Below are 13,192 nucleotides of genomic sequence, written 5' to 3'. Positions count from 1 at the left end.
GGGTTAACGTTAGTTCACCCAAAAATGAAAATTCTGTCAGTAATTACTCACCCTCATGTTGTTCCAACCCCGTAAGACCTTCGTTCATCTTCGGAACACAAATTAAGATATTTTTGTTTAAATCTGAGAGCTGGCTCACTCTTCCATAGGCTTCTAAGACACTATAACTTGCTGGCCCAGAAAATGCATTAAAGACATCATTAATATAGTCCATGTGACTACAGTGGCTCAATCTTAAGTTTATAAAGCGACGAGAATACTTTTTGTGCGCAAAAACAAACAAAAATGATCTCTGGGCCTCGAGTTTTTTCACGTAGTGTTTAAGCGTAGCGCGTCTGTGTTGCACGTCACATGCATCACACACGACCAGCGTCGGCCAATAGTGAGCCTACGTGTGACGTACAACACAGACGCGCTGCGCTAAAACACTACATGAACTAACTCGAGGCCCAGAGAGAAGGAAATGAATAGTGGAATAAAGTCGTTATTTTTGGGGTTTTTTGCGCACAAAAAGTATTCTCGTCGCTTTATAAACTTAAGATTGAGCCACTGTAGTCACTTGGACTATATTAACGATGTCTTCAATGCATTTTCTGGGCCAGCAAGTTATAGTGTCTTAGAAGCCTATGGAGGAGTGAGCCAGCTCTCAGATTTAATCAAAAATATCTTAATTTGTGTTCCGAAGATGAACGAAGGTCTTATGGGGTTGGAACAACATGAGGGTGAGTAATTACTGACAGAATTTTCATTTTTGGGTGAACTAACCCTTTAAGCCTAGTAGTGAATGTTTTATGAGCAGTAGGATAGCCAAATTCATTTGCACTAAACAAAACAGTGTTGTTGCAAAATGCCAATAACCAATAGAGGGCCAAACGTTAGTGTACCTTTAACAAACCAGAGTTACAACGATCTTGAAGTTTATTCACAGAAGAAAAGAATCTGGTAATAACTAAAACAAATGGAACAACAGACACCTGTCTAATTTACACACTTCCCTATTTCAATTCAGTATTAAGGCAATTACATACATACATTACATTTTGTTCAGGATTGCCTGTAGTCTTTCATCAACATTTTTTTGGAAGAAAGGAAGCTTTACTGTATGAATAATGGAATATTTCACAGTATAAAGTTGCTACAGTTCAAATCAGTACATTTTCAGATCACTATTAGCTAAAGCCATGCCTTTCTTTGAAATTGTTTGCATCTCTTTTCTCTTGCTGTTTCATGACAAGTCTTTCATATCCAGTGCAATCCATTGTCCTTGACTGTATTGAAATTACAGTAATGGCACCTTTCAGTTGAACTAATGTTTAAATTTAACAACTGAACTCATAATCATAATACTGTCCTGTACATTTGATCGATGTCTCCTCCGCCTAATGCGCGTTCAGGCTGTTCATGTACCAACAAAACTTCCTCTCACCAGCTAATCACATTAAGCACATACAGGTTTACGTATATGGGGAAGGGCTCTATACATTTAAGGGGCCGAGACGAATGTAGGGTCAGACGATGATAGAAAAAGGACTGTAAGCAAACGGGGTCCTATGGACAGGTGGTGGGAGTCAGGCACATTTTTTTAGTCCTCCTCAAATCTGCTACAACATTTCTGGTTGTTTTTCCAGCACTATTCAAACTGCATGTAAACTATAAGCAAGCAAAACTGTGACCTAAAACCTACATTTCCTCAGTAAATCAAATCACTTACTACATTTACACTACAGGTCAAACGTTAGGAGTAATTCGTATTTTTGAGTGTTTTTGAAAGACGTCTCTTATGCATTTATTTGATAAAAACAGCAAAAATGGCAATATTACAATTGAACAGTATTCTATATTATTTTAGCCTTTATTTATTCCTGTGATGGCAAAGACTTTCTTTTTTTTAAACTTATCCCAAACTTTTGAATGGTAGTGTGTTACAATTTCCACAAAACTATTAAGCAGTTTCTTGAGCACCAAATCATCATGTGACACTGAAACCTGGAATAATGATGCTGAAAATTCAGCATTGGCATCACAGTAATAAATTACGTTTTAAAATGTATTCAAATAGAAAATAGTTCTTTTAAATTGTAATAATATTTCTGTTTTTACTGTATTTTTGATCAAATAAATGCAACATGAGACCTTTCAAAAACATTAAAAATGATTCCAGACTCTTGTGTAGGCTAAAGGATGCAGCTATACATAAGAAAATTCAAAGGCTTCATGGTAAAATGCAATAAATCGTTGAGAAAGTAAAAAGAAGTGCAATGCTAAAAATGCTTCATCTATGTACACCATATTGAAAACCTTCTTTTGATCCTCCATTTGACATATAATACCATTACCCTTATATAACAAAAAAAACCCTCTTGTTCAAGTTTCAAACTGATATCTCTCGAAGTTGTTCAGAACATGTTCTTAAATAAAATCTTAACAAAGCTCTGACTCTATCAGACAATACAGGAGTGTGGAAAAATGACATCTCTGTTCATCAGCTGAGGTTCCTTCGTTTCCGTTTTAACCCTCTGGCTCCTCAAGGTGTCGTGGGAGACATGGTGACTGACGTCCACGGGACAGGACGGAACCCATGGAGGGGGACAGGCTCCTAACCCCAACCCCACCCAGAGGCACCAAGGAGGGCGAGATACTACGGTATCCCACCCCGCTACGGAAGTTCAGCTCCTGGGTGGGTAGCAAAGGCTTTAAGATGCTCACCAGACAGAAAGCAGATCCGCTTTTGGGAATGAAGTTCACCTTGTTTCTGTCTGGGCAGAGATATGGAGGAATATCTTGGAGAGGCCTTGGCCTGGAACAGAAGATGCAAAAGTAGGTCATGGCTGTTTTGTGGAAATGTATCTTTCATACTGATAAGAAGTTAAACCCCTCACCATGAAAACATTACTACAAAACAACCAAGTCTTGACACTTTACCAGGAATGGAATACAAATTGGTGTACCATTACTTTTTTTAAAGTCATAGGGCCGACCTCAATGGCCTGGAACTTCTTGATTTTATCCAACAATTAAAGGTGCAGTCAGTGATTTCTGAGAAACGCTGTTGAAAGTGGATCGGACCGAGCACTACAACACACTTGTAGCCAATCAGCAGTTGGGGGTGTGTCCACTTATGAGCGGGGAGGAGAGAGAGTGAGCAAGAGGGAGATTTGAATAAAGACTGTAGAAGGAGAGATGGCTGAGAGACATTACAAAAGAGAAAAGGTCCAAGGAAAATCACTGGAAAAAGAAGGGTTATGATAAGGTATGGTAGGTATAACCTAGGTATGCTGTTGTTGTAATGTTAGCTATAGTAACAGGACCGTTTTGAGTGTCATTGTTTGTCTGGAGCTGGTGTGATGCTGGCGACTACTAACCAACTCTTGTATATACTCTTGTGTACTAAATGTTCATTTTTTGAATGTTCGTTCGTCATTTTCGCATTATTTTCCGCAAAGCTTTTTTTTTTTTTGCTTCGCTTCTGCTATGATATAGAGACATCCACTCTTGCATTGTGTGTTTGTGCATTTTGGGGCGGAGTAATGAAGGGAGGGGTGTGTTTGTTTGGGTTGATTTCAAACATAAACAATGTTTCTCAGAAATCGCTTACTGCACCTTTAAAATCATGCAATGAGGTAAAAAATGAATTGTTCCATAAAATTGTAAAACACAGGAAGCAATAGTTTGCGGCTTTCTAATAATAAATAGAACTACTTCCATTAAATTGTTTCATGTCCGCTTTACACAAGTAATGCTTTGGTAAACCATAATTATGACATAAAAAAATTTCACAGGGCTTCCATAATGTTGAAGATCACGATTAAACAAATATTTGTCTTTAATTTATGGGATCAATGACTGCAAACTAGATAGTCTCTAATAATTGACTTAAATTGAATTAATTTAGGCTAAATCTGCAACCCTGTTACCTAATTTTATAAAATATAATGTATTACTAGTTATTGCAGACATTTAAAATAAAATAAAAATAAAACAGCTCATAGTATTTTTCTGAAAATAAAGCACCAATATCTTACACAAACAGACAGACAAAATGTCTACAGAACAGTAACTCACTGGTTTTCTTCAAAAGCTTTAATTTTCTCGCAGCCCTCCGGAGGCTCACGTTTGAACATATAGCTATTGTTGGGCTTTGGAGATGAAGCATATTTGGGCAGAGGAGACCAAGGGCCCAGGTCTAAGACAGGAAAAAGGAATGTTTAGAAATCGAATAGTTAGATTTTAGCTTATTGTGTGATGATGATGCATGTGCTTCTCACCTCTTTCTTTGCTCTCATTGAGCGTGTCATCGAGTGGGCTGTTTCCGACCGTGTCGTTGAGGATGCTGAGGTACGAGGGTGAGACTGAGTCAGCTCGGCTGCTGCTGTTGCTACGGTTACTGCCAAGCCCACCGTTCGAGGGCGTCTGTGTGTCAATGCTGCGTGTGCTGCTGCTGCGCTGGGGGAGGGGAGGAGGCGCGCGGTGCCCATCAGGAACATCCTGTGGCTAAAACACACATTTGCTTAAGTAAGTAGGATGTGCAGGGTAAAAGCAATTTCTACTAATTGGATTCCACCAAACATATCATTAGTATCGATTGTGCCCTGATAAGCCATGTTACAGCCCCTATAGCACAAAATAGGGCTGAACGATATTGGAAAGAATAGACATAGTAATCTTTTATTGTCTGCTATGTATTGCGATATAAAAATAAAAAAAACCCGGAATTTTCAACAGTTGACTTATATAGCTACTGTATATTTGGAAAGAATGAACCATTCTAGTGAGTGGGGTCATTTTGTTGAGGTTCGTCTGCATAGAATTAAAAATAATTACTTTACTCTGAAGACTTTTTTTAATTGCAAAATTTTTCAGAAAAAACTTCACTGTAATTAAAAATATTTTTAAATAAAGATTTTTGGAGTACATTTGACAAATTTCAGTCTACATCAAAATTTCACTTTTAATTCAATCTGTTACTTGTCGTTTCTTTGTAACTGTTTGTGAAATTTACTAGCATTTCTGAGAGAAAATTGTTTCAAAGGTAAATCAAACACTAAATATTTTCTAAAAAAATTATATATATATATATAAAAAACATATTTTCACTTGAATTTCCATAGAGCACATTCTCAGTTTTTTACCTATTCAATATATGACTGTAAAATAATTATTATGATAATTATTAAATAAGAAATATATTGTAATAACCATTGTTCTGTAAAATAAAAAATTAGTAATACAAATAACTTTACTTTACTGTAAAATTATAACACCAATATTTACATATTAATTTCTTCATTTTTCAAATGACAAGCCATCAAGCTTTTATTTTATGTATATCACTTATGATCAGTGTCTCAGAACAGCTTGATTCACAGTAAATTAGCCAAGCTATTCAGAGATACTTAAACGCCGTATCCTGAACTACACGTGTTTAAATGCTGCGCTTTACTCTGAAACCGGAAGTGCATACATATTTATTTCATTAAATCACAGTTTGCACTATTTGACAATCACACTTATAGTTATATCGCAACATGCAGCTCTACCACAAAAAATAAGTCAAAACCAATCTTGCACAACATAATACAGGCGGTATTATTGAGATGCACTCACTATTATGATCTCATCTCGTTCCACAGTGTCCCGTATGATGATGCGTTCAATCTCCTGGTTGAGGCCCTCTATGCTGTTCCGAAATCTTGGAGGTGTGGACTTAGAGATGGGGATGGGAATCAGGATGGTTTTAGGCATCTGAGACTGAGGAAAAAAAAGAGGAAAAAAGGTCCAACACTTCTTTAGAAATGCGTGTATGGGTCTAAGTATGTCTCAAGTACACAAACATTCCCCTGTAGGGGAAACCAGCCTTCTGTGTAATCCTGTTAGAACGACTCCCACACACAGTGAGCCCACACATACACAATCTCTGCAGTCTCTCCACTGCCAAAAATCAAACATTCTGCCAGACTAAGCTCCATCATTATACACAAACCACTGACTACAGAGAACATTACCATTGAGAGCCCATTACTGCTCAGCTTGAGGGCACTTCTTTTGAGTATGGTGTGATGTAAGCGCTCTTTCCCAATCTTTTCTTCATGCTCTCATGATCTTCTCTGTTTATGGTTTTGGATAGCCAAACTTTTCCTTTCCTTTCCTTTCCTTTCCTTTCCTTTCCTTTCCTTTCCTTTCCTTTCCTTTCCTTTCCTTTCCTTTCCTTTCCTTTCCTTTCCCATTTCTCAGAAACAAGTACAAGTCCTCTTGGTTTTTGAGATGTATTGACACAATCTCTCCTGTCCTTAAAACACTAAAGATGTGAGGAATATTCCAGGTTCAGTACAAGTTCAATCAATGGAATTTGTGGCATCAGGAATTAATCGCATTAATTACCACAAAAATCTATTTGCACTCTTTAAAAAGAAAGCCAAAATCTACAATGGAACTGAAGGCAGGCAATCTGTAAACATTAATATACTCACTGTTTCAATAGTTTGGTCTCAAGGCATAAACAATATGCATGCTAACCTTATTTTTAGTGTGAAATATTGCTCTCTAACCTTTTCTTTATAAGTTGTTGTATGAAAGGAACCGTATGTAAGATTGTGGCCAAAACTGGTACTGCAATCACTTTCAAATTACTTATAGAGCGGTGTATCCCCTCCCCCTCCCCCCTTGACTCGAGGTTGCCAGTTAGGCTGCAGGAACGTAGGCTGCTACAAGGAGCTTCCACTGGCAAGTGACGAGTCCTACACAGAAAGTTTTTTTTCTGCTAATTATGTTTATTCTTCATGAGAGATGTTTTGCGTATTTCGGATTCATAACGAGGTCTTTTAGGTTTCGTAACGTTAGACATTTTTTATCCGACACGTGCTGCAGCTGTGGTAACTAGAGCAGAGCTGGCAACCCGGATGCCGAAACACTACTGACCTCATGATTAGTAGATAGGTGGAGGGTGGAGCATCAGGCCAAAACACAACATGACAACATCAACATCAGTTGAGGGCTGCAACTTCACTTTTAAATGACAATATCCTGGCCGGACTACTGTTGTCAGTGATATAAGTATTTGAAATGAACATGATTTCTTAATGTCTAGTGTAGAGATGCACCGATTACAATTTTCTGGGCCGATTCCAATTTCCGATTTTTCATTAAGTTTGACCTGCCGATACAGATTTTAGCCGATTCCGATTTCATTTTTTCTAACCACTTTACAGCACACACAAATATTTATTTTATATCTTTTCTGTAATAGAACATTTTACAATTTGCATAGTACATCTTTTTTTGAACAGATAAACGCTATAAAATAGAACTATATAAATTACTCCAGGTGTGGGTAATTCACACACATCTGAAGTGCAGTGTTATGGAACAACCATTTCCTTTTCACATTCAATATCCAATCATTTTTTTATATATGTATTTAGCAAACTAAACGTCTGTATGAAAACAGGGAATGGCAATAAAATAATATATAAATAAAAAATAAAAAATATATAGCCTTGCAGTGTAAAGATATTTCTCAAAGCACACACACACACACACACACACACAGGCCTATTGCAATCACTTGTACAAACTGAACATTTTCTGTAAATATTAGTCTTCTTTTCTGACATGGCCTACACGCAAATTCTGTGCATTTTGGGCACTTTTTTGTGAAACCCTATTTAGGCTATTTTGTCCATCAAAAGTGTGCTTTCCCTTTAATTGAGAGTGAGCAGTGCAGCAAATAGACTCGGCGCCGAAACACGCGCTTCACTGCTCGCGACGCTCCTGCTTGACGCTCACGCGCTGCTCCTGCTCCCGTTGTGAATGCACTCATTGACTAACATGCACGCCGAAAAAAAATACGCGCCTGCAGTCTGAACGGACGTAATTCACGAGGTTTCATACGTGTGTGTTCCGTGTGCACGTGTGATGCTGATGTTGCGCGATGTTAATCATGCGGCGCCCGAGTGCATTTGACCGGCATAAAATCGGCATTTGTCAGACTGACCGGCCGGTCGCCGGTCACGGCCGATCACGTGAAAATCGGCCAATTCCGGTCACCAGGCGATCAATCGGTGCATCTCTAGTCTAGTGACATATCAGGGCCATTTTATGATTAATTGAAATACATTTCTTACATACTGTTCCTTTAAATTTTACAACATCATTGCCATAACTACATACAGCAATGCCTAAAAACGTCCACCTCCAAAATGACTTTTACAATTTACAATTTTACAATTACAACAGAACAATTAATTGAAGGTCACATTAGTGAAATTTTCACCGGCAAAAAGGACAACTGTCCACTGTGAGTCATTTTCAGACAAAGCAGCGTTCTGTTGTCATCGCTGTAAATTTGCATTACTTCAACCTGATGAGAAATCTGTGTGGAGAAATGTTTCTTAAGATTTCCATTTCCAGATCCCTATTCAAACTGGATTTCGTCCGCAAAATTTGTCCGAGCAACGGTTAATGTGACCGCACCTTTTATATATTCCAAAAATGGCTGCATTCACATACATTTTAAGTGCCTCACAGTGCCCTAACCCTAACCTCGAAAATTATACTTGTGGTAATCAACATTTTCTAGCCACAAATGCTGTTGACTGAGCTTACCCTGTACTAAACCTGGAATATTCATTCAAGTGAACAAATAAACCCAGTGCCCTCTACTCAGGGGGCTCATTTATATGCTAGGTTGCTGTATTCTGCTGAGGTGTCAAGTATAATTAATTAAACAAAAGTGTTATAAAAATGCACACACATAGAAACACAATGTGTTGACTTATAGGTCCAAAGGCTGTCCTGATGACGGCTGTGAGAGGAGACTTTGTAATCTACACTAAAACAAGCCACGGTCCTTTGGGAGAATCCTGTCCCCCAGTCTCCAAGGGGCCAGAGAAGCCTCAAAAATGGGACAAATATGCAGGAAAGTGGGGCGCAATTAAATTCTCCAGATGTTTGGCCTACTTCAATTCTGCAGCGTGTTCTAGCTCAGGTTATGGTGGTACTCTTACTGACATCCAAGAGCACCCTGTTATTCGCACACAAGCACAAATGGTGGCTGCTGGGAGCCGATGATGCCCACCTGTGACTGGATGATAGCATGGTTGCCATTAAAGGGGGACTTGCGGTCTTTGTCCCGGCGATGGCGGCTGCTGCGTTTGCTACGCTGGAGCTGTTGTCGCAATTTTGCGATCTAAAAGAAGTCAAAATGGGGATGATGAATAGCATAGTACAGGAAAAAACGAATAAAAGAGAAGGTTGAGGCACACTAGATCAGCACATGTTATAATGGCTCTAGATGTCTCACCTCTTTCAGCTGGTCAGTGCTGCCGCAAGAAGCCGATCGCTTATGAGAGCCTCTCCTCCGCTCATCTACCCAGGCCCTAGGGGTCTGACAAGGAAAAAACGAGAGCGAATGAGTGAAGAACAGAGACTGGACTGAACAATTCAAGAATCGACTGGTTCATTCATGAAACGGCTTACTGGAGGGAAAGATTATTCAGTCTGTTCCTCACAGAAAGCTATTGTATGACTTCAAGAACCTTTGATTCAAGGGCTTCCTTTAAAAAAAAAAGCTTAACAGCCATAAAGCCATTATAAACTATCATTGTGAATTTTTAATTTTGTTTTTGTAGGGCCTTGTTTACACCTGGTATTAAGATGCGTTTTGGTCGAACAGATCACTAGACAAGGGAAACATACTGTATATCCATTTACACCTGGTGTTTTAATCCATCTCTTTTGTACACTTTCAACCACTTCTGTCTTGATTTCTTCAAAGGGAGGGTCTATGGTAAATGTATGTTTTTTTTCAGATCTTTCGATCTAATGGACAAAATAAGCTTGCGCAATTTATGTATGAACGCAACCGGAGACGACGGAAAAACATATGGAGAGCAACAGCTCTGACAGCCGCAAGACCACGATCGCTGTGAGTGAGTGTTAGAAATCAGGAATGATGAGAGAACATTGTGCTTGGTAGGTTTTTTTTCTTCAAACCAAACTTGGGTCTTCAGCCGACAAAGTTTCAGTCCCGTCTGGCAAGCGTGCTTCCAATAATGTTAACTTATTAGGTCAGTAAGAGGAGAGTAGGTGGTCTTTTGTGGCTGTTCGAACGCATTCGACCACATGAGCATTTACACTACGAAAGCAATCAGGTCGATTGCGTTTTCAACTACCTCTGGAAGTGATTGATAGTGGAGAAGCTTAAAACGTTTTAGACACCCGTTTACACCTGTATTTAGCGTTGTCCACTTGTGATCTGACTGAAACAGGGCCTAGGTGAACTAACTCTTTAATGTATGAATACTAAGAAAAAATCTAGAACAAGCTATTAGTCCTTTTTTCACCCTATAAAACATGAGCAAGCAGAAAACTATACCAATTATACTATATGTACATATACATAATATAATTTTTAACTGGTATTTTAACTGGTATATTATATGCCTTAAAGGAATAGTTCACTTAAAATGAAAATTCTGTCATTATTTACTCACCCTCAAGTAGTTTCAAACCTGAACACAAAAGAAGATATTTGGAAGAATGTTGTTAACCAAACAGTTGATCGACCCCATTGACTTTCATAGTAGGAAAAAAAAATACTATGGAAGTCAATGGGATCCATCAACTGTCTGGTTACCGACATTCTTCAAAATATCTTTCTTTGTGTTCAGCAGAAGAAAGAAAACAAATTGAAACAACTTTAGGGTGAGTAAATGAAGACAGAATTAAAAAAATAACTAGAAAAACTAAATTAGCTATATTAATCTATATTGTGAATTCTACACAATTTTATTTCTATATAGTATATTTAAATTACACTATCTATAAATGATTCATTTTATTTGTTGATTGTAAATTGGCTTCCCAGGTAACTTTAAAACTGGAAATTGGTTATAAACAAAATTATCCCTTATTTATCACACACTGTGTGAGTGTTTTTATATACTTGGTTATAATATAAATAGAATTTTCTCTATGGTATAATTCCTGTCCATTTAAAGTATGCATGTTATGTAAGGATAGCATATAAACATCGTAAATGTCTCACCTGAGTGGCCTTGTCCCTCATTTAGAGGGTGTGGTGGGCGGAGCTCCCGTGCCGCTGCCAGTTCCTTGATAGGCCAGAACTTACAGGTGAGCTCAAGGGAAAAGAATCCCTCAATGTTTCAGCTCGAGGAAGGGCTTTCGCAATGATGAGTGACTAATGTAAAAAGAAAGGAAAAGTAGGATATTTTATAGATAGAGCTGCATAGACGCTCAATAGTTTTAAAGGTTGTATTGCATTTTTTTAATCTTTTAGTTTTGATTCATCCACAGCAAAACTGCTGACCCAGCATGTCCCCTCTTCTCTTGCTGTAAAATAATCATTATCTCTCGGCCTCTATCCATAATCTCTTAATCCATGTGTGGCCTCTGTCCCCCATTTATTTTCTACATTCTCCCCACTCTTTTTATTCGTTACTACACCATCTTTTTTTTATGTCTGTTCATTGCATGTAAAAACAAACAAAAACACAGAATTACTGAGGTCACTATGAAATTCAATCCACATGAAGATGGATTTTAATGCATTAATGTAAGAATTTAAAACACAACCTACAGTTAGCTGAAGGCTGATTGATTGTAATGGTTGTTGTTTGAAATGTAATGTTGTTTACCCACATAGTGTCCCCCTTGAAGCCTATTTTCAGCCATGGTGTTTGCCATGGCAACCAATCTAGATAAGGTGTGATGTTAATGCAATGCACTCTGCCAGATTAAATGCATTGATGAAATAAAATCATTAAATAAATGGTGATTCGTGACTAAAAAAACAAAATAAATAACAATAGCACTCATTGTATAAAATAGCGTAAAATATGCTGCATCAATGAAACAGATAATTGTAAGCAGAGGTCACATTTTTAAAAGCGCAAAATTCTAAATATGCATTTTATAATTGCAGATTTGCAGATGGATGGAATGATTGCAACAGAAGACCAGTCGCATCATCAGTGTGAAATCTGCAGCACCGCACCCCGCGCGCAGGAATAACGAAAACAAGACGACGAACCGCATGATAATGCCATATAGATTACACTGCTCACATTATTCATAATCTACAACCATTGCAGGCATTCACTCAATATGCATGCAAAAACAATATCCACGATAGAACAACAATAGCCTATGGACTGCATTGATAAATAAGCGCATGGTGTTTCATACGGGTACGCACCTTTGACTGATGAAAGAATGACTGCACACAGCGCGTTCATGGTCCTTTGCGTTAAAAAGAAAACGCAGCTGTGTGGTATGGATCCAACGTTTGTAAGGTCGTTGAAAAACAGGTTGGTTGTTGGTGGTGGAGGGCGGCCGGTGTTGCTGGGTCAGAGAAACAGAAGGAGGATGTGCAGAGGAGGCGTTGCTATGGGCGTTGCTGTGCTGCTGGTGGTCGATGGGCTAGAGCTGTGCAGTATTGTCGAAGTGAGTGAATGTATGAGTGGGTCCTAAACAGCTGAAAAATAAAAGACAATTTTTTTGCGGTTGCAGACATGTCTTTTGGGGAGGGGCGGCAAGGGTCTCCCTCAGAGGACAGCTGGCGTTGAGGTGCGCGCTCCCTCAGCCTCAGTGGTTCCGTCCCGTGCGCGCGCACACCAGACGACGTTACTGTTGCTGAGGCGCGTGGTGCTGTTTTTCCTCCATCCTGCTGATGTGCTGGTCCACGACCAGAGATGGGCGCTATAACGCTATGCAAATATCAAAAGTAACAGATACAATACACCATGTAGCCTGTATAATGTATACATCACATGTATGTATTTATTTATTATTGTTTATAATTAAAAAAAAAAATTTTTATTGATACCCATCATCAGTGTTACACATCAACACCATTGCCCACACGTTAGGTCAGGAAATTATTCTTTGTAAAAATGTGAAATCATGCACAGATGAGCAAAATAAATGTAAATGTTTATATCTATATAAATATCTAAACATTTTGAATTCTATAGGCCTAAAAGAGAACAGTAAATACAATATATATATATATACATGTGCTTCTTGCCTATAATAGATATTTTACAAAATTATTTTTAAATTATAATATTGACGATATATAGCCTAATTTATACGATGGGCTTATATAAATTATATATATTTTTTATTATTGATTGTAAATTGGTTGTCTGGGTAATTTTAAACTGGACATTTT

The 13,192-nt window shown here is 38.2% G+C and overlaps 1 protein-coding gene across 1 annotated transcript; it reads right to left on the bottom strand.

Annotated features, from left to right (window-relative positions):
• Window positions 1–900: 900 nt before the first annotated feature.
• On the bottom strand, window positions 901–12,625 carry fam117ba (family with sequence similarity 117 member Ba). The gene is made up of 8 exons (XM_084425478.1): window positions 12,215–12,625; window positions 11,045–11,197; window positions 9,299–9,382; window positions 9,074–9,184; window positions 5,605–5,748; window positions 4,266–4,491; window positions 4,063–4,183; window positions 901–2,797 (listed from the first exon to the last, which is right to left on the bottom strand). Exons 2-8 carry the CDS (start codon window positions 11,063–11,065, stop codon window positions 2,509–2,511), a joined length of 996 nt encoding a protein of 331 aa, XP_084281604.1. The 5' UTR covers window positions 11,066–11,197; window positions 12,215–12,625; the 3' UTR covers window positions 901–2,508.
• Between the last annotated feature and the right edge of the window lie 567 nt (window positions 12,626–13,192).

The sequence above is a fragment of the Rutilus rutilus genome (genome assembly GCF_951802725.1).
Source record: "Rutilus rutilus genome assembly, chromosome: 12".
Taxonomy (NCBI): Eukaryota; Metazoa; Chordata; class Actinopteri; order Cypriniformes; family Leuciscidae; genus Rutilus; species Rutilus rutilus.
Note: the sequence above shows the minus strand (reverse complement) of the source record. Positions and strands in the feature narration are given on the sequence as shown.

Bases quoted from the DNA above. Each gene is read 5' to 3' on its own strand.
- fam117ba (XM_084425478.1), bottom strand. From the start codon at position 11,065: ATGAGGGACAAGGCCACTCAG. The intron at 9,383-11,044 runs GTGAGACATTTA...TTTCCTTGTCAG, and splicing joins TGAGGGACAAGGCCACTCAG to ACCCCTAGGGCCTGGGTAGA. The intron at 5,749-9,073 runs GTGGGCATCATC...TTTTTTCCTCAG, and splicing joins ATGCTATCATCCAGTCACAG to TCTCAGATGCCTAAAACCAT.